We start from the raw sequence: 21,935 nt of genomic DNA on the forward strand, positions 1-21,935 counted from the left end.
AAGTCAAATCTAATGACATTTAAGGCCTCTCATAAACACCAGCCCAAACTGTGCAGCACAAATCTAATGACACATCACTGAAAGCTTTATTGATCAGTTACTATTTATAAAAAAAAACAACAATTCCCTTATAAACCCATTAAAAAGGGGACTTCACTTGAAAGTGCTACTTGGGCCTTATGCAACTGCATTACTTACCTCAGTTTAGGTTTGCTTAGTGTTGTAGCGCCACCTGGTGCTCCATGCTGAATTTGATTCAGATGTAGTAAAAAAAAAAAAAAAAAAAGAAAGAAAGAAAAGGAGAAATAATGTGGAAGGTAACTTTAAACAAAGACCAGGCATCAGTGAAAACATCTCAACAGTATATTATTTTTATTAGTTTCTGTAACCAAACCGAGAGAATGTAAATAAGACCGTACATATTTTAATACAGCGATGAAACCCCTGTACAAGTTCAACAAAAAACAAAACAAAAAAAAACAAAAAGAAAATTTCATAACCCTCCCTCCCTCATCCATCCTCCAAAGCAAGGACTCTTCCCCCGGCTAGGGTTGAAGTGAGGAGGACACCCTCCCCACCTCAGGGTGCATACTACTGTACATATCTGAAGGACCCCTGTCGCCACAACCCCGAGATGAAAGCATTGTGGGTGGGACAGCCAGCGGAGGTGAGGCAGAGACAGAAAACAGCACTGATTGCTCTCATCAGTAAAGACAACAAAACAATAAGTGTCCTTCTGCCAAAACGCTTCGGAACTTGAGGCTTCTCATTTCTTTTTCCTCGTTCTCGGGGTGTGTCAACCCTCACGGCGAGGGAAGAACAAGAACAAGACACACTCAAAAGTTTTCTACGGTTTCAACAATCAACTCCTCACCATTTTCTATTCCTCTAAATAGCCCTATCCTGCTATATTCTAGCTAAGGGCACTGAAATCAGTCAATAGCAGCAGGTCTGGGTGCTTTTACAGTGAAGTGTGTATAGGTGTGTGTCTGTGTGACAGCAAGGATGGGAGTGAAAGCAGTGAAAGGGTGTGTGACAGTAGCCCCTAATCTGCAACAGCTGTAAGTAGTGATCATACATCATCCATGTAATCCTTAAAGTCCACTCAAAACTCTGCTGCCGTGGCAACAGCAATCCTAAAAGGCTGTGACTTCTCTGCGCTGTTTTAACCTTTGGCTAAATATACAGGAGAGTCCAGCGACAAGCTTCCCCGCCCCCTGTTTGTACCACAAACACACACCCGACACACACACCCCAACACATCAATAATTCTCAGGCAAGGAGATGAGAGCAGAAGGCAGGAGCAAAGGCTCACAGGCAGACTAATCAATAAATCAATCATTAAATTCAATTAACTGCTGCAATTTTCACATTTCCAATCTGGTAAAACAAAAAAAAAACAAACAAAAGAAACAAAAACTAAAATGACAACAGAATTTCAGATTTCATGTCTCTGTGCAGTAACTGGATGAAACCGTTGAGTGAGCGTGCGTACGTGTCATAACGTGGTGCATCTCCACGTGCACAAATCTCTGGATTAGTTATGATGGGAGATTGGGCAACACAAAGTGTGCTTCACGAAATGACGTCTCCTTAACAAGATTGTTTTGACTACAGAGACAAAACCGATTTATTCTTTCGTTAACAAAAACAGGTTTCTCCTATAATATGCGTGATCCTATCTGGGAAAAGAAATAGAATAAAGGAACAGAAATCAAGAGCTATAAAAATGGCAAACTCAGCAGCAAATCTCTTTTCAATTTTTCTTCCTCCAACTCGCCTCTGATCTACTGTCACGGTAGATTTCTACGGAACAACTTGTGCAGCCATTTTATCGGCATCTAAATATGATGGAAGAATCCAACTCAAATGCCGCCACCTACAGTGGGACATGACTGGGGAAGAAAGAAGAGGATTACGCATACGCAGGACAGTGCCTACTCTCAGCAACCACTACCTTCTGGACCTCAACTCATCCTCCTCCCCCATTACTGTCCCCCAGGGCTGATATGAGGTGGTGACTGAGTGAATGGGGCTAGATTCTCTCTCTTCCGTCCATGCATATCGTCATCTGAAGAGGGTCGGGAGCTCTTTACTTGCCCTCTTCTGGTTTGATGGCCTGCGGTTTTATGGGGCCAGTCCGTATGGGCTTGGCGGTGGAGATGGGAGGTTTGTCAGAATCTGGGCGCTCGACTCCTGCCTGGAGATTCGGTGCCGAGGTGTCGAGTGGGGGTTTTCCTCCCTGATCCAGTCGAGATACTTTGCTGACTTGTGGGGCCTTGAGTTGCTGCTGTTGCTGCTGCTGCTCTGAGAAGAACTTATGGGTGGACTGGAGCACCTCAGCCCGCTGCTTTGCCTGTAGGGTGAGAAAGCAAACATTTAAGTCAAACACAACATTCACTGAAAAAAACATGTTATCTAAAATAGATGAAAAGAGGGAGCAGATAAAACATGAAATCAGACCTTTAGATCCTGTTCAGCCTTCAGAGCCGCATGCATGCCTCTGGGTGCAAGGGAGGGACCAGGAGGTCCTCGGGGAGGATGCTGGCTGTGCTGTGGGTGCTGTTGGTGCTGCGGGTGCTGAGGATGCTGTGGATGCTGAGGATGCTGAGGTCGAGGATGCGGCATGAGACCACCACCCACGTTGGCTGACATTGGAGGGCCCATGGGAGAGCGTTGGACACCGCCAGCAAACGAGTTGACATGAGGAGGTCGAACCAGCGGAGAGACGATGTTGGGCTGAGACAAAATCTGAAATGAAGAGGTGACAGTTGCTTTCAATCCAGTAACCAGTCGAGTACATATATAAAGATGATTAAAATGCAGGTCTTGTGACCATTATGCTACCTGTGGGTTGAACTGGCCGGGGAAGTGCTGTGTCATTCTCATGCCAGCAGAGCTCGCCTGAAACTGCTTCTGGTACAGCATACTGTTCATCTTACTGGACTGGCTGCTAGGAGAGGTGGAGCTGGCCCTGCAGGCAGAGGAGAGGTAAACAACAAACACATTGCTGATTTTAGTCTGTTTAGCAACAAGCATTTCATAAAAGAGGCATGCCATGCAGATTTACATTGCAAGGCTCAGCCACTTTGAGATGTGTTGCAGATTGTGTGTACAAAACTGCAACAATCCTGTCATTTGTTGTTTTTTTTTTTACCTGTAAGGGCTGGAGGTGGGTGTAGTGCTCCTAGCGCTGACTGGAGGGGTTCCAGGCTTCACATCCATCCCACTTCCAAACAGCTTCAGATCCATGTCCATCTGTAAAGTGTCAACAAAAAAAACTGTCACAGCTCCACTTCTAAAAATCAAGTGTGAAGTGTGTGTAAAGGGCTGTTGACACCAAGAACAACGGTAACAATAACCATGTGAGCTTTCACACTCATGAATGATAACATCCTGTAAACAGTGTTACAAACTATACACTCTAGCTGTATTGGCAGATTATAATACAGATAACCTGTGAATGCCGACCATAAGAAAAAGAAAACCAGAAGCATACAGGTTCATGAAATCCTTCCAAAGAAGAGGAGTTACTAAGAACCAAGCAACGTTTTAGCTATTGTTGTTGGTGTAGAGAGCCCCGAAGAGCCACACATGGACACAACCACAGTACCTTGCTGGTGGGAGGCTGCATCATGCTGTGGTTGGGACCCATGATGCCTCGGTATGGCTGGGAGACAGGAGGCTGTCGGTTCATGTTGGGGGGTTGGGCCTGTGGAGGAGTGGGAGGCAGTGCCAGGAGGGGCTGACCTCCACCTGAGCCAAAGTTTGGCAGAGACAACTGGGAACTGGGCAGAGGGACGGTCACCTGGTAGAGAGAATAAGATAAATACGAAGAAGCAAAGGAAACAAACACAGAAAATTCTTTCTTTTTCGTTTCTACTGTCATGTTTGTATGTAGGATACCTGTTGCATTGCAGAACTGGGCGACTGAGTGTTGCTATAGTAACTACTCTGGCCGTGTTGTTGCACCTGCCCCGAGTACATGTTTGAATGCTGATTCATCCCCTGTCGTGCCTAAACAAAAGACAAATATGTCAGATGGAATATATACATATATCGAAAACAAATAAAACGCAGAGTCAGTGCAACATTTCTGTTTTGCGGCTCTGTTACCTGCAGCAGGTGTGTGTCAATGAGCTGGGAGCCTCCCATGCCAGAGGGCTGGTTTAGCTGTGGCTCAAACAGGATGGGAATGTGCTGGGTGGAGGAGGGCTGCTGATAGGCCAGATTAGACTGAGGCTTGCCCAGCTCAGGTCCCTGGACACCAGGATAGCTGTGCAGCGACGGTCCTGACAGCATCATGGAGGGCTGCGACAGGCTGCTCTGCATGAACGCCTGCTGAGACCTGACAGAGGACAGATCAAGGTTAGAAGACAGAACAATGGTAAATTATTGTTATTTTTTAAAATGGAAGCCCTGGCACTCAGCCATATTGTATGTTTCAGCCATGTTTTAGAACAGAGTACTGAACGCCTGCTGTGTTGTGGGTTACCTGTAAGGCTGCAGAGAGGAGCTGAACAGGTCCTGTGGCTGAGAGACTGGAGGGCCAGTGCTGAGTCCTAGCTGAGCCTGGTGTGTGTGTTGGTGCTGTGGCTGACCTTGCAGTGGAGCGTAGATAGGGATAGGAATCTGCTGCACTGCTGTCGGCTATAAGGTGAAAGAAACAGATGGGAATTTGAACCTTCAATGTTTTTTTTGTTTTTTGTTTTTTTTTAAATAATCCTGGAGGTGATGGTGTATATTTCTACCTGCGAGAGGCCGGGCTGGAAGCCTTGCTGCTGTGCCAGGGAGGGAGGAGCCAGGCGAGGGTGGGGTGTACTGAAGAGGTGGCTAGTGTCCATGTAGAAAGCTGGAATCTGAGCTGCAGAACCTGGACATACAGGTGATTAAACATCAGCAATGAGAAACAGACATGAAAAGGCTCTTCAAATGAAGTATTGAAACTGAACCATCGGGGCTGAGAAGAAGAAGTTGGGTGTACAAATGTATACAGACCGATTAATATTTTTAGTAGACCAAAATCACAGTTCAGTGTCTTGTTTCTCTCACCTGCTGCAGACTGAGAGACGTACACCTGTGGGGTCTGCTGCTGCTGGGGCAGGAGGGGAGGCACGCAGCCCAACTGAGAGAAGCTGCTGCTACTACTGCTACTGCTGGAGGCGGACAGACTTCCACCCTGCAGCTGCTGGGGCTTCACCTTACAGATGTTAGGGGGGTCAGAGGCTGTGGTGGTCTTGGTGCTGAGTGATGACGTTGTGTACGTACCAGAACCTGCACGGTGCAGATAAACACATGGTGAATACTGTGGTATACTTACAATGCCAGACAAACAACATGTTAACTGGGAGTTAAGTTACCTGATAGAGAGGTGCTTGGGGTAACAGAAGCCACAGGGATCTGTGGCATGGAAGCTGAGGAGAAGGTGGAGTACGAGGATGCACAGGAGGTGATCGGGGAGGAAGAGGAGGTGACTGGAGAATTCTTCTCCAGACTCGGGGAGTTCTCCCAAGCTTTACGAGCCGATTCCATCTGAGGAGGAGACGCAAGAAACTTTGGTCATGTTTCACAGACGCTCTAGAGAAAAATATTTCTCTGAGAATGTAACATTGGCTGGAGTGTGCTGTACATCTGTGTACCTTTAGTGTTAGGTCAACAGTAGCAGGAGAGACAGTGCTAAGGCTGGAGCTCTGCTGCAGGGTCTCTCGCCGAGGGAGGGGCAATGAGTGGGGTAGTGCCACCTGAAATACACCAAAAAAAAGAAGGTATTTGAATCATGCTGACTTATAACAACTGTGTGGTCCAGGTGTGTTATCTCTCCAAATTAAAAAGGAAGCTGTACAACGTCAGTGTGAACATGTGTACTTACGTTTGCCACCAAACTCTCTTCCATTTTGTTTCCTCCTGTGGGGACACTGTCAGCCAGTGAGGAGGAGGGGGTTGTGTAGTCAGTGACGGACTCCTGAAAGGGAAAGACAAATTCAATACAAAAGAAAACATGATACACAAACTGGGGAGGGTATAATTTAATGAATAGATCCACTTTCAAGATTTATCTTGAGGATTGAAGACAGTTACTTGGTAAAATAATTGATTTGACACATGAATAATTTATTCATCATTCAAAGTATAAGGCCTAGCTGTGAGGGTATGTGACAATGACATACCTTTGAGTTACTGTTGTACTCTGCTGATGGGACTGTGATCATGCACTCGATGTCTCCTCCCAGCTCTGGTACTGTGGTGTCACTGGTTGGAGGACTGGAGTCTGTGGCTCTACTTACGCCTCCTCCAGGGACTCCTCCCTCCAGCCCATCGCCTTCGCCTCCACGTGCGTCTTTGGCCTTGCGGTTCTTAAGAGAGCGCTCTTTGCCAATGGGACCTGGCTTGTACTCCTTGGTTTCCACTGGTTCCATTTCAGGAAGCTTAGGAGGAGGACATTTACATTTGAGTGTTACGTTTGGAGACTAAAAGATATCAGTGTTGTTGCACAACAGCTTAAACTGTCAAACCACTAAAGTTTCATTCACAGCAATGTTACCTTCTGTGTTTTGATTGGGCCAGCTCGAGGTTGTTTCTGTCTCTGTTCTTTGGGAGCAGGTAGTTTGTTTTCAGAGCCACTTTCTAGTAACACTGGAACTCCATCGCTGTCGGTGCTGCCTGCAGACGATGGTGCCCCAAACTGAATACTGTCTATTGCCAATTCAACACTGCCCTCTGATCCAGGCTTCCCACCCTGAAACAAAGAATGTTTTCATGGTTTATGTCATACACTCAACAAAACAACAAAAAAAGGTGAGACGTTCAATTTGAGATACCTCAGAGGAGACGGTGCCAGTAAAGGAGGTAAGAGGTTTGTTCCAGGCACTCACAGAAGGTGGTTGCGGAGGGCTGATTGGACCAACTGGAATACACATAATTTTAGACAAGAGCTTGCTGTTAAATTCCCTCCTGCATCTCAACAAGATTCAGGAATCAAGACAAACTACACTTTATAAAATAAGATTTGATGTATCCACTCACGCTTCTTGACGTCGGGGAGGACAGTGGAGCCTGCTACCTTGTTCTCCCACAGTTCTGTACCAAGAGTGCTGTGTGTCTGTGTAGGTGCTGGGGGTAGGCTCTTTGAGGTAAAGTCCACAGTGGCAGGGGGGATGGAGGGCAGAGGAGCCACTGTTCCTTCCAGAGTCTGAGGGGATGCAGCAGGCTGGGACGAGGCAAGGTGTGGATGCTGGGGAGCAGAAATGGGAGGCTGCTGTTGGGCCTGGGGTGTGGGGGCTACAGTAGGCTGAGACTGTGAGGCCTGTTGCTGCTGCTGTTGCTGTTGTTGTTGTTGTTGTTGCTGCTGTTGTTGCTGCTGCTGTTGTTGTCGTTCTTGCTGCTGTTGTTGTTGTTGCTGCTGCTGTTGTGATGACTGCTTTTTAGCAAATCTTGGCGGCAGCTTTCCTCCACCTCCTCTGCCCTTCTCACCAGAGCCCTTTTTACTCCAGTTCTGTAGAGTATTAGAAGTGTTAGTACAGTATAGAGGTAGAGCTCATTATCAAAGTAATACACTGTTGTTTCAGTTTAAGCCCCGTCTCCACTTACCTGAGTAGTCTGCTCTTCTTTTTTCCGTTTCTCTTCATCTTGCAGACGTTTCTGTTGCTTGCGGGAGACCACCTCTGTGAAGCCGTCATCATTAGTGCTGGACTGTGGGTCCTCTGTGGTGGTGACCTCTGGGTGGTCATCAATGATTACAACACCTACAGTGACGGACAAAAAGGGATCAAGTCAGTCACATTAATTTTTCATGTGATGGGTATCTGGAGCCTGGGATTGTGTCACACCATAAATTTGTTTACTTACTGGCGTAATTGTTAAGATCGAACTGAGAAAGAGCATTCTCCTTGGGCTTCTTTGCAGCCTGTTTGGCCTCATCTTTGCGACGTGCAGACTGCTCTTTGGCAGACCTCTGGGATGCTCCCCCGGCTGTTGGTGCTGTCGCCTCAGAGTTCTGTTGGGCTGCAGGGCTGTTTGAATCAGAAAAAGAGACAAATGTTGGAAAGAAATATTTACTTTCAGGAGGAACAATATGTGTTTGTAAGCCTGAGACACTAAAGTTTACATGTAAAATAATCAATGACATGCGAACCAAAAATATATGTCTTTATTCATCACCAGCTTGTGACTGAAGCATACGACGACACAGAATCCACTACACAGCAAGTGCGTTGATGCACCAGATGAAGGGAAAAAAAGTTTTCACTCTGATCGTTCTCAAAAAAGTCACAACCAAAGTATAGAAACAATCAAAAAATAACACCACACTGATGCCATATTTAGTTATCTTTCACCCAAAAACACTTCAACTACAGCACACATAAGGAGATTAATCTACCCAACTGGAGAATCCTCTAAGCCTGTTTGAACAGGCAATACAAATGGTTTACTAAAGCATGTAGATTCTGTGCTAGTGTTATGTGCAACTATTAAGTAAGAAGAATACAACACAAAAGGTTTATTGTGTGTGAATAAACCTGTGGTGTTCACTGAGTCAACTTCATTGTGCAGACAGTGTTAATGTAAGCAGACAAAATAAACGCTTAACAACAGACAAAAGCCTGATTGTACAAACTCACCCTTTCCGTCCAGCTTTGGCTCCTCCCCTCCTCTCTCCCTTGCCCCCTGCATAAGTCCGGCCTGGCTTGGCTCCACTGTTGCCTCTACGATTCTGTCTCTCTGTAGGCCTCTGACTTGAGAAACTCCTCTTGGCTGCAGGAACCCCTTCACGCTTTGGAGTCACCCCTCCATCAGGAGGGGTTTTATTGGGGGTCAAAGAGCCCTGAGGGGGAGCAGGTGTTGGGGCAGAGGCAGCCGCTGCTTCATTAGCAGCCTCCAGTGCTCCTTTCCTTTCTTCGCGCTCTCGCCTTTCGTTGAAGTCGCTGCTCTCAGAAGCAGTTTCCCATTCTTCATTGGCTTGATCTGAAGAGTTCTGATTGGACAAATCAGGTGACTTGGTACCAACTGCAGTGATGGTTGGGCTGCTGGTATCTGGCAGGGGAGCCTCTGTAGGAGAGGGCAAGTCCGGTGCAGGCACAGTGGCTGCCACATCCGCAGGCACAGTTACAGGGGTTCCCGGAGCTCTAGACAGGGTTGGGGACAGTGTGATTGGGACAGGGGCAGAGCTAGGGGCAGCAGTAGCAGGCACTGGAAGAAGAGGTACAGGGGGACTGGGAGCTGTGTCCCCACTAGCTAACACCGCCGCCTCCCTCTCTTTCAAGCGCCTAAAGCGAGGGGGTTTGTCTTGCCTGGGCGGCCGCGCCGGTCTGGATCGACGGGGCCGTTCTCTACTACTCTGAGGAGCCCCATCCCCAAATTTCTTGCCATCAGACTTAGGGGGCCGTCTGTCATTGGGAGGATTGTCATATCTTGGTGAGGGCTCAGTGTCTTCAGGTCTGAATGTCTCCATGGGTTTAGAGGGCCACTGAGAAGAGGATTCTCTAGCTGATGGCCGTCTGAGTGGGGCCGAGCGAGGGCCGCCACGTTCTCTTGCTCCACCTCGTCTACTGTATAGTCCTCCTCTTCCTCTCCGAGAGGGCTCTCCTTTGGGAAGAAATCCTGGCTTGGGCCTGCCTTCATCGTCCCCTCTGGGTCCCATCTTTTCCCCCATGTGAGGAGGTCCAAAGCCTGGCTTGTGAGGTCCAGACCGGGGCTCCCCAGGGAGCTCTCTTCGCAGTGGACGGCTAGGTTTGGTGCTGGGCTCACGGTCAGAGGGTCCAGTATCGCTGGCAGATTCCCTCCCACCTTCACTTTCCGAATCTGTGTCTGAACCACGGCGTCGCCTACGTTTTGGTATAACCTCAAAGTCTGAGCTCTCACTACGCGTCTCACTTTCCTCCCTGTTGCGGAAGGCAGCAGCACCTCCAGCAGAAGGTAAATCTGAGCGTGATCGTGGCTCTCGGTAAGGGTACTCCGCTCTGCTTCGACCACGAGTTCCCCTGCCTCGGCCACTGTACGTCCCCCGGTAGCTGCGTCCTCTGGAGTAATACTCTCCTCGGCCACGTCCTTTGAAATTTGAGTCAGTAGGCCACTCTCTCTCCCTGTCCTTGTCCATCTCCTTCTCTCGCTCACGTTCCCTCTCCCTCTCTTCTCTTCGGTAGGCACGTGGAGGAAGATTGGACTCTTTCCTAGGAGGCAGTTTGGGTTCTGGATGTTTGTCATTGCTGGGCGGTTTGTCTGCTTTCTCCTCTTGAGAGGAAGAGGTGGGTACCCCAGAAGAAGGCTGGGAGTCCCTGGCTCTCGGGTGGCTAGTCGGTGTTTCCTCAACCTGAGCCACTTCTCTCTTCCCCTCACCTTGAGGTCTGGAGCCTTCAGACACAGCAGCAGCTGCAGAAGGAGCTTTAGATGACTGATCCTTTTTGGACCGGTCTCCTCTTTCCCCTCTCTCATGACGCTTTTCCCTCTCCTCTCTTTGCTCCCTCTCCTCTTTCATGTCCCTTAAGACAGGCTTCTTTATTGGTCCAGACCTGCGGACAGGTCTCTCTCCCCCTGGTCCTTCCCTGCGTCCGGCCCCTGATCTCCCACCCCAGCGTAGCTCAGCTTTCTGCTTGTTAGGGGCTGGCAGAGGCAGCTTCTCTTGTTTGTGTAATCCATCAGCAGGAGGTGTCGCCCTGTTGCTCGTAACTGCAGCCTGGGAGTAGAGTTCATTCTGGGGCTTTTCATCAGCACATTCTCCTGTGTCCTGTAGCTCTAGTGATTTTGTTCCTAGCGGTAACCCATCAAACCGTGGCTCATCCAGTTTGAGGGAGTGGCTGGAGCCCTGGGAGATACTCCTCTGGAGCATAGCTTGACCAAGAGCTTCTACCTCTTCCCCACTGGGTAGGCCTGGCTCCTCAGGATCAAAGGCTGGGCCTACTGGCACCCTGTCTAGAGGCCCTGATGCATCCTCTGGAGCCTGGGTAAATGCTGCCAGGGCCTCTGTGGGATCCTGAAAGAAGTTACTTTTATGTGAGTCCAATGCACTGTGGTCCTGGGCATACATAGCTGGGAGACCCCTGTCCAGATCCAAACCAGAGTCCATCCTGTAAAGAAACAAATATTATTGTGTGATGTGCAGACAATAAAAGCCATTTCTTATTAAGTCTTATTATTTGTATTATTTATTTTTTTTACCTCGGCTCCTTGTTATCATCACGCTGTTTTGGAGGTGTAACGGATGGCAAGGGTTCCGACTGAGGGTATGGTTCTGAACCCCATACCATCCGTGAGTCTGAGGTCAGGCCATGGTCACGAATTGGTCGGGTCAAGTGGTCGAAGGAGTCAGAACTGGAGCTAGAGTTGTCTCCAGGCTCTCTACGCACAATCTGCTTTGGAGGCATCCTCCCTAGAGAAGACAAAACAGAGACTTTAAACTTGCTATCTGGCACATCTGTCAGCCCGTCAGTACATATTCCACAGAACTCCATACCAGGGTGAATGTTAGCTGGCATGTCCATGGGAGGACGTCCTGACATCATGCGAGGGTCCATGTAGGACTGCATCATGAGCCAGCGGGGGTCGAACCCCATGGAGGCCAGGTGCTGGTGGTGGGGGCCTATAGGTTGATACATGGAGCGGTGCTGCTGTTGCTGCTGCTGTTGGGTAGCTGGAACTCCACCACTTCCTGATGGGGACACTGAGCCTCCACTCTGCTGTTGCTGTTGTTGCCATTGTTGCTGCTTCATCTGCTCCTATAAGACCAATGAATAATAGTGATCAATAATGCTAATTTTGTTACCAATAATTTAATAACTTATATATACACACACACTACATTGTAAACAGGTTGAAATAAGGAAATGTTCTTTTATTGTGCCTTCTTCGATTGTCAAACTCATTATCAAGTCCATTTTTAGTTTACAGTTTGACACACCCACAATCATTGATATAACCATCAAAATCTCAGCCAGTGTAAACTCAAGAAGCAAGATGTGAACACCCTTACCTGCTGTCTAAGGAAGCGAGGTGGCAACGACTTCTGAAACTGTTTGGAATAGCCTGAGGTGAGTGATGGACGCATAGCAGCTGCAGCTTCTCCTTCCAGCTGTGGCGGTGCCACAGGAACTTCCTCACCACTGGGGGTGTCGATGTGAGGCAGGGGCAGGTGGGGCTCATCCACTAGAGGAAAACAAAACCAATAGTATCTAGTGGCATCTTTGATGTAAAAAAAAATGAACAATGTACAGTGATGATTTACATGGCATATAACTTTTTTTTTTTTTTTTTTAAAAAGGCTCAGCAATAGCTCACCTCTATTATCCTCTATGTTGAAATAGTCTCGTATAGGCACTGTTGTCCTGTCACCCTGGTTCTCCTCCAACAGAGTGACCTCAACCAAGGAGCTCTCTCCTTCACTCTGAGGCTCTGGAGCTATAGTCACAGGTCTGTGGACAGGGGGGCTGGGCTGATGAGGCAAGTGAACCAGCTCCTCCTCAACACTTTGTTCCACTCCCTCTCGTTCTCGCTCTATCCTCTCTCCATCTTGATCCACCAGCTCAGGTAGAGGGGCTTGCATGATTGGGGCCTGTGATTGTGAAACTGGGACTGAAGGTACAGGACTGGATACAGGAGCGGATACAGGAGCAGGAGCTGATGAGGAGGCTTCCTCAAGAGCAACTCCTGCATCATCATTGGTGGTCAGAGCAGGGGATGATTTGCCCTCAGTTGCCTGGCGGTGTTTTTCATTGAGACGTTTAAGTTTTTCAGCGCAAGCAGCAAGGCGCTGTTCTTCCATCCGCCTTTCCTCTTCTTCTCTCCTCCGTCTTGCTCGTTCTACGGCTTCAGAAACTTCTGCAGGCTTCTTGCGCTTCTGTCGCCAGGCCTCTGGGTCCTCCTCAGCACCAGGTGCAGATGCAGCAGGTGGTTTGCTCACACGTGGAGCTCCTCCACCAACAGGACGACTGCCGCCCTGGAGAAAATATTCAGAGTACAGATACAGACTTATTGTCCTGCTGTTCAAATAAACAGTGCACACATGATTGGTGGCTTTAGGAATGCATATTCAGTTTTACCTGGTAATCTTGTGGAGCAATTGACTTATTGTACTGTCCCATACTGCCAGGTGATGGCGCTCTGGGATCTGCAGAGTCAGCCCATGAAGTTTTATTGCCCCCACGGTCCTCAGACCCCTCCTTCCAGCTCTCCTGACCGTCCGGTGGCCGAGATCTCATACGCTCCACTTTACCCATCCACTCCCTGAAATAACATCAAAATAGTTAACACATCACAGGTTATTTCAGCAGACAAACCACAAACCATGCTAGAAATGCCCTTACAGGACATAAACTGGCTTTGATAAATGGTATTACTAAATACATGTGTTCTATCTAAATACATGAATGTCAATTCTATTATACTGTGCTCTTGGACTCATGTTGCAACTGTTTCCTAATGTCAGCACTACACATGCACAAATATTTCAGTATTTGAACTCTAGTGTATGTTGCTTTTTCCTTGATTAAGTCCATTTACTACACAACAAATCTTTCCCATGACTGTCAGCCATGTTTCAAGGCATGCCGCAGAGATCAAAAAGTCAACTTGAAAAGACAGTTGTGTTTGTGTGCCACAGGAAACCCAGAGTGATGAATCTTGTTTCGCTTTTTATATTTTACAATATACACGCAAGTAAAAATTGTTTTTAAAAAAAAGTTTTAAAAAGTATATAAAAAAAAAAATAAATAAAAATAAAAAGGTATGCACTGGACATCCATAACACAATTAAAAACAACCCATCTTAAGTAGTGATGCACAATATGAAAAAAGTGTGTCTGAAATTATTATCGCAGTCATCCGAGAGAAGCAGGTCATTATCGGTATCCGCTGAAAAAAATCTATGTAGTGCTCCCTTATCTTAAGTTTTCAAATCTCCAAAAAGATGATTTTAAGACTCTAGTGACTTTGATGGGAATGAAGACCTCTCTGCAAATTAGAAAAACAACCTAAAATGTTAAGGCTCTGTGCTGATTCTTTAATAGTACCGTAGAGAAGTTAAGCAGTGAATGTGAGACAATGCAAGTGTTGAGATGTTAAACTCAATATACTTACCAGTTTTCTCTTTTTTCTTTAGCAGCTTGGTTTTCCTCATCATCGCTGAAGTTTAGTTTCTCGGTGTAGTCCACCTCCATCTGAGCTCCTGGAATGCAGAAGAGACAGGATTGAGACAGGATTGATAGATGCTCAAACTACTGTAAAATGACCTCATTAGTTATATCCAAAAGTTTAGAGGTAATTCATTACTTCTATACACTAACCTGCCCAGCCCTCATCAGTATCTGTGTCTAAATTGTCCAGCTCTTTCAGTTCTGTTGCGCTGACGATTGAGGGTCTGTCTGGGTCCTGGTGCCAAGACTGAGGGGGAGCCTGCTGGGGTCGTACTGGACGAGGACCCCTGAACACCCAACAGAGATAAAAGAAGATGCAAGTTCATTACGGGACACAGTCTAGTAGTACAATTCTTGCCAATAAACTGCAAAGACATACTAAATTATTCTTATATTGATATGTACAATGTGCTTCTGTGTGATATTCTGACATATCAAGCTTTGTGTTAAAGACTCTAGGGATCATTCTTGTAATAATCAGCAACAGCTTGTATAAAAATGTTAAAACACCCTTTAGTTGTTTTAAGATGAAACCAGAGTAATGCAGCTCCAAAAAACAAAGCTTTTATTTTGTGTCAAAGCAGGTTTTTATGAATTTTCCATTAAAACATGAACTCACTTTACTCCGTCTTGTGATACAGGGTATCTGAAGTTCGCTTGCCCTGGGGCAAAAGTCATTTGAGGATAGGCATGGAACATCTAAAACCCAAACACAGTGAGCATCACACAGGGTCAAGAAGAGATAAACACTACGACTTTATACTCAAGTCTAATACGCTAATGTGGTCAATACAGAATGTAATACTGTGACTTACATAGGGTGGCATCATGCTCCTGAAAGCAGGGTCGAAGTGAGTTGGCACTCCCGCAGGGGGCTGCTGCCCCCCATTAACTTTAGGCTGAGGAGGGCCAGAGGGGGGCAGCCTCTCCCTGCCATCCCTCTTTTCTCTCTGACCGTCAGTGGTTACATTTCGGCCAGGCTCATCAGCTTCCCCTGGTGGTGTAGAGGTACCAAGGCCCGTACTACCCTCCTCCGGAGCCCTGTTATCCATCTCAGGGGGGCTGGGTGCAGTGTTCAAATTCCTGCCTCCACCCTCTCGCCAACTCCCAACATCTAACACGACAGAAGAAACAGAGATATTTATCATTTTACCTGACCTACAGGAGGAAGCATGATGTTCCTGAAGACAATCAGTGAACACTGAATGAGGTTTATGTGCAGGAATGTGGCCTTACTTTGAGGTCTGAGGCTGGGGCCTGGTCCATAAGGCTCCTCCTCTTGACCGTCCCCTTTCTCTGCCTCACCAGCCGCCTGCAAGCTGGGAAACTCCTGGTGAAACTGGCTGCTCACACGAGGAGCTCCTGTACAATACAAGCATATTATTATGAATGAACAGAAATCACAAGATTGAAAAACAGTACAGTGACTCAGAAGCACTGAAATGTCAAATCCTTACTTTGTGTACAGGTACATTTCCAACCCTGCATCACATTTAGTACAGATCAAATGATCTGCAGAATGTAATGGTTGAAAGCTGTATGACTTCGACATGGGTAACCATGCGTAGATGTAAAGTTCAGTGAGAATGTGTAGATGATATTTACCGTCTGGTTGTGTCGGCTTGCTGTTGGCCCACGAGCGACTACCACCAATAGAAAGCTCTTGTGGCTGGAGCACTGCTGGTTTGATCGGGGGTGGAGGGGTCTCCTGTTGCCTGTGGCACAAAAAAAAAAAAAAAAAAGACAGCTCTCATCAGAACTCATAATTTGGAATGAGGATGACATAACACATCTTGATTTATAGAAGGGCTTCACTAAAAGAAACAGGAAAGCAGTTTGCGTATGAACTCAATTTACCTCTCCTCCCCTCCCTCAGTTCGAGATGCCCAGCCACTACCGTCTTTGGGGACAATGTTAACGTTGGGGTCGTTTCCCTTGTTCTCTGCCTTCAGGCTGGGCAGGTTGGCCGGAGGGGGCATGCGCCGGCTGACCGCAACTTTACCCAAACTTTGGAGCCCATGTCTGGCAGCCACTGAGAGGAAGTAGTAGGAGAAGAGCAAGGAAGGGTTTTTAAGATAGTCAGGGTAAAAATGTCCTTACAAATGATATTACACTGTCTCGATCAGCTGAACTCAAGCCAAAATAAGCTATTCGCATCTACCAGTTCGTTCAATACTTATCGCATGCAATAGCGTGAAATAATAGCAGCGAGTAAAAGTAGGATGCTTACCTGCAGTCTTCTGGGTTTCCAGAGATTTGCCCTTATAGGTATTGAAGAGGCTAAGGGTTGCATACTTTGTTTTGCCATCCTTTGCCTTGGTGCTCTGCCCTGACTTCTCGGACATTTCGCTGGAAACTCATTGAGTCTGGTCCTTTGGCCTCGCCCCCAGAACCAGCCTCCTTTAGACCAAGAGAAAGAGAAAAGGTTAGAGGGTAGGTTCTGGACACAAGACCACAACCTTTTCTTTATTTTTTCCCAACAAAATACAGCTGACACCTGAGCCTGATGCCTGTTTACAGCTCAATGAAGCTGCCCTGCATTTGTTTTTGTTAGAATGGTGTTAAAGTAAGAGGCTCGCCTTTAAGTTGCCTTTGTCTGTTCACACTGAACCAAGCAGCGCCGGCATAAGTCCACTCCAGTGTTTAGTTTCATAAGGCATGCTGCCGTTGCAGAACCAAAAGAGGCGTTACTCATCATACTGTTGAAATCTGTGTTTTTTCCTGTTTTCCATCTTTTACTCTAAAAATGAGCCCGCTGACAGTTTAGCAATCATATTGATGCTGTTATAATGTGTTGTGATTGAGATCCGATCCACCACGCATTGTGGAAAGTGACAACAGCCTCTGTTGCGGCTCTGTAACTACCTCCACTGATGGATCAGAAGTGGATTGAAACTGTCCCCCCCATTACGCTTCTGCAACTTTCACACAGATGGTGTGGCGGAATATCAGCGCAAGATTCCCACCTTGAAAGGGCAGTGTGAATGGGGCTACTGATCGGTTATGTGTGCCAGGAAACAGCTCAAGAAGAGCACGACTGGGTCTAGAGGAAAGGATCCTGAAGACAAAAACACCAATCTTAATTTTGTATGCAGTATGAAGCTAATATAACACAGCATGACTGACTAACTGGTGGGGGCACTCAAGGCAAATGGAGCAAGATTTAAGATACTTGGAGGGTTAGCTAAAAACAAGCATAAAGTGAAGTGGAGTGAGCAGAACCATGGACAGAGAGACAGCATGTTTGGGGCTGCAGTGTCTTTCCCAAGTCACACAGAGGTCATTTATTATTAACGGAGCAGTGGTGGAACAGTGTCCGTGTGTGGTTAGGTGTGTGTGTGTGGGGGTGTGTGTGAGTATCTGTGCTGCGTGTTGGGGGGAGCTGACAGCTCTGATGAGCTCAGTCTATCTGCAACTTGGCCTTGGAACTCTTTGCAAAGGAACATCCACTTAAAGGAAAAGTCCTTTCCTTTAAAAACAACCTAATACTTGTCAGTACTGCTTCTTAGTACTTGAACACAACAAAGTGTTATGGGTATCGTCATATTAAAAAAAATGTATTTTAGTAATAGAAAATTATCTTATTTGTGTGCCTTTTAAATAAATGCTGCTGCATTTGGGATTATGATGATGTTTTGACTGTACATGCAAAATAAAAAGCATAAAAGTTAGTTATTATAAGTGTATCATTGTCAAACAAATGACACCAAGCTTTGCATGCACAATTTAATCAGGGCCTGAATCTGCACTCTGCTCATCTACTTCAGATGCTTGGTACAAAACTGGTCTCATGTTAATGAATCTTTACACTGGTAAAAGTGTTTCTGGGCCTCTGCTGCAGGTGTCTGCAGTGTACAATAAAAGCACACAGGGCACAAAATGTAGCTTCAACTGAGTTACCCTGTCAGGAGACAGTGCAGGCTAGAAAATGCCTTCTCTTGGCATTTTCATTAAAATCTTTCTAGTTGTCACCACTGTTTTTTTATGATCACTAAAGGCTGAAGAATGGTGACACTTTGATGCATTACTACAATTGAGATTTTGGGCCAAAATATGTGAAGATAGACTCTCCATCTGTCTAAGAAAAATGACTCTTCCAAAAACACTGGACAAAGAGCTTTCAAATCTGAAGACGTGACACCACATAATTAGTGTTTTTACTTGTCATAGTCATTTAGGCCAACAAACCATGAGTTCTGACAAAGTATCAACACTATTCCCCCTCTATCTAGGTGATCACAAAATCGTGCACTTTAGATTCCCTTGAACACATCGATATGCTGGTTGATATGTGGCCAAACTTAGATGAGTATGGTATCTTAATTTGGCTGAGCAAACTGCTCAAAGATCAGCAGATAAAATTGATTGAATTGTGATGCTGGACAGGAGTTATGGATGCAAAATAATTTGAATGTAGCAGGGACACTTTATTTTTAAAGTAGTCTCTCTTGACTAGAGCTGGTGGTTGTCTGGAAGTCCCACACAGCACAAACCACAAATTGATAATAGCAAACCTGGCCAGGATTCTCTTCTCGTGAGAGGCCATTTTATGGATTATGGGAGAGACAACGGGTGGAAAGACAGGGTCATGTTTTTGATGTCAGATTTTATACACAATCTATTTTGCAAAGAGATTTGGGAGATACGAGTGTGCGTTTGAAATAAGGGAAGAGGGAACAGTGATAAGAGGCCAACCAGCCCAGATGACAACTGTCCTACTTCCTCTGTTCTCAGACCATAACTTATGTTACCTGTTCGGTGCCAATGAGACCAGAGGAGAACCTTGTGTGCCAAAGTCACCTGGGGATGAGCCCTCCACATAGAAGGGGTCAAGTAACTGTGCAATCCATGTTGACTTCATCTCATAAACTAGTAACATGCGCTCACTGATGATAAAGGAGAGGGGACATTCGTTGTGTAAAGAAATGTCATACAATAGCATCCCAGCTCCTCAGCCTCAATCCGCTGAGCCCAACCTCCAGCCTGACCATGCACCCCTGCAACTACTTTTACATCACAGTCTATCAATCATGGTGGGCACATACTTCCCCCCCTTTTATAACACATGTTTTTCACAGATTTAGCTGTCTACTGATATTAATACAGTATCCACTCATTAAACTATATGACCAGTAAAAGTACTTCCCTGTCTTTGTGGTGATACTTAACAGTAAGAGGTCAAGAAACCCACTTTACAGTCAGTTCAATGTACTGAATTGTTCACTTCAACAGTAGAATGACTGTTACTTATGCACATTTAAGAGTCCAATAACGTCAGGAAGTATTAACCTCAGGGCAGTTATATTTAAAGCCCAACCAATACTGGATTTTTAGGGGTGATGCACATATAAAATGTTATGTTTATTTTTATTTATTTATATTTATATTTATATATATATATATATATATATATATATATATATATATATATATATATATATATATATATATATATATATATATATATATATATATATATATATATATATATATATATATATAGATATAGAGAGAGAGAGAGAGAGAGAGAGAGAGAGAGAGAGAGAGAGAGAGAGAGAGAGAGATATGAACACATACCGATACATCTGATAATGACCGATAACATTAGCTAAATATAGGTTGGGCTATAGTTATAATGGCGGTCTAAATTAAGAAGGTAACTGTTCCTGCCCAAAAATAACTTCACAACACTCTCTTGTATTGTAGATTTACTTCCATATTCAACCTACAGTTCGGCTCAGATAACTAAACCTGTACAGTGCTCATGCACCCAATTCTTTTATCTATAGGAGGGTCGTGGGACTGACTGTCTAATGCAACAGTGAAGTCACATAGATGGCCTAAATGATGGGCACTGAAAGAACAGGCTTGTATTTCACTGTCCCTATTGGTTTGTATTGTAATGTTGTCTAAAGTGAAGAACACGGGTGCAAAATCTCCACAATGACAATGGTGGAAATATTATGCAAATCATCTTTAGTTTTACAACCCTAAATCACATCAATAAGACAAGGTTGTAATATTAATCCTCAAATATGTGTATGATGTGACAAAAAAAAATTTAAATAACGGACTGCATGGCATTTCCACTATTTGAATTGATTAGCATGTAAAGCATCTGCCAAGTAATCTTCACTTTGATTGGTAACAATACAAGGGGCTTTAACATCAATTGCTTACTGGTTTTGGCAAAATGAAAAAATGCATTTAAAAAGCTGTGGACTGGAAACCATTTAAGATTATTGGGGTCCTCCAACGCCAGGCAATCAATACCACTGAAGAATACCACTGAGAAGGTCTCCCTCGGGTGCTGTTGGTAACTTAAATGGCAGGGTGGCCATAGTATCGTTAGCTGGGCACTAAAGTGCGTAGATTCATTGTCCTAACGAACCATTTGTAGCTGCATGTGCCAGTTTGAAATATACACATGGGAAGACTTTAGGAGATAAACAGATAGAATGTATGTAAATTTGATACCTGCCAACTTCAGAGTCTATTGTGATTCTGTTAATAATAAAGAAATCATTAGCATCTTATCTTACTTATATCATCCAACACAATACACAATACCATTATCAGCAGCAGATCTCTGAGCAGGCCATTAATTAACTGGTCAATCAATAAGTACCACTCCAATCAATATAAGTTTGACTGGCCTGAACCTAGTCAGATGCGGACCCATTTCTAATCGTGGATGTATACATAGACACAAGACCATGTTGCCTATTAATATTCCTCAAGGTGGTTTCCACATCTACATAAAAGATGCTGTGAGTCATGTGGAGTGTTTCACATCCAGACCTACCAAACCCCGAAAAGCGCACACTCACACAACAAAAATGTGCTCATTCATGACCAATTTTGTTGGATCTGCAAGATATTGTGACTGAGAGGAACACCACTGTGCTAATCTGTTCACAGGACGTAATGAATAAGAGTACATCGTAACACATCCTCATTTGGTCAATTTTGTATGTGGCATGACACCTGAATTGGACTGTTTCCGTAAATCACTGCCACTGATGAGTCTGCAGGCCATCCATCCCCATGAATCAAACTATTGGTGGGCTGGGTGGCTCTTACCGGCAGGGAGTAGAGGCCCTCTTCGCCCGGAACTCAGCCAGGCTGAGCTCAAATAACACTGCAATAGCTCAAAAGTTGGGCACACAAATGCCAACGTCGTATCTACCCAGCGACAAAGACTTTGATGAATAATCTAAAAGCGTGGTGCTGTTAGAAAGCGGGCCGCCAGCTTGCATCGTTTAGCATAGTTTCGTTTCTCACTGGTCGCCATCACATCCACTTCCAGCCCCTCAGTGGCCACAGCATGCTAACCTGCTAGCGTTGTGTGAGCAGCAACACAGCAGCTACTGGGCACAACTTTAAAAAAAATTCAACTTGCGTGACATGCAGACCCACCTGCCACCGCCGATGCCTTCTTTGTCCTGTCGGCTGTTGTGTGGCCCGACTTGAAATCCGGTTTCGGCCTGGTTTGATGTGGACGAATATGTGTCTGGCCGGCGGATTACAAAAGCTGGCTAGCCTGCTAACCCAGTTCGGCTAACGATGGTTAGCTACTCTGCTCGTTGGCTGCCAACAAACCGCTCTCCACATGCACGGTTACTGTTTTATGTCTTCTCTGCGGGTCTTAAGCCGCCGGTCTGTCCTCGTTTACTCGGCTGCGACTGCGGGAACCGGTGTGTGGTCGTCCCGTGGTTCCGTGTCTCTCCCCACCCGTTATCTCGTGCCAGACCGTTTTTCTAGATGAGTGAGGCCCCGCTCGCGCCGCGGCCTGTCGCACAATCAAAGATGGCA

The 21,935-nt window shown here is 45.8% G+C and overlaps 1 protein-coding gene across 1 annotated transcript; it reads right to left on the reverse strand.

The window, feature by feature from the left end:
* Window positions 1-355: 355 nt before the first annotated feature.
* prrc2c (proline-rich coiled-coil 2C) lies at window positions 356-21,935 on the reverse strand. Its single transcript, XM_030432834.1, has 34 exons — window positions 21,540-21,935; window positions 16,351-16,520; window positions 15,978-16,152; window positions 15,726-15,835; window positions 15,357-15,482; window positions 14,936-15,234; window positions 14,740-14,819; window positions 14,271-14,407; window positions 14,065-14,152; window positions 13,029-13,212; window positions 12,268-12,925; window positions 11,963-12,135; window positions 11,447-11,708; window positions 11,152-11,362; window positions 8,619-11,060; window positions 7,846-8,009; window positions 7,588-7,742; window positions 7,024-7,492; window positions 6,819-6,904; window positions 6,542-6,736; window positions 6,168-6,425; window positions 5,870-5,962; window positions 5,640-5,741; window positions 5,361-5,532; window positions 5,053-5,274; window positions 4,752-4,873; window positions 4,496-4,650; window positions 4,117-4,348; window positions 3,907-4,017; window positions 3,614-3,808; window positions 3,158-3,258; window positions 2,848-2,974; window positions 2,464-2,751; window positions 356-2,356 (listed from the first exon to the last, which is right to left on the reverse strand). Exons 2-34 carry the CDS (start codon window positions 16,463-16,465, stop codon window positions 2,093-2,095), a joined length of 8,571 nt encoding a protein of 2,856 aa, XP_030288694.1. The 5' UTR covers window positions 16,466-16,520; window positions 21,540-21,935; the 3' UTR covers window positions 356-2,092.

The sequence above is a fragment of the Sparus aurata genome, chromosome 11 (assembly GCF_900880675.1).
Source record: "Sparus aurata chromosome 11, fSpaAur1.1, whole genome shotgun sequence".
NCBI lineage: Eukaryota > Metazoa > Chordata > Actinopteri > Spariformes > Sparidae > Sparus > Sparus aurata.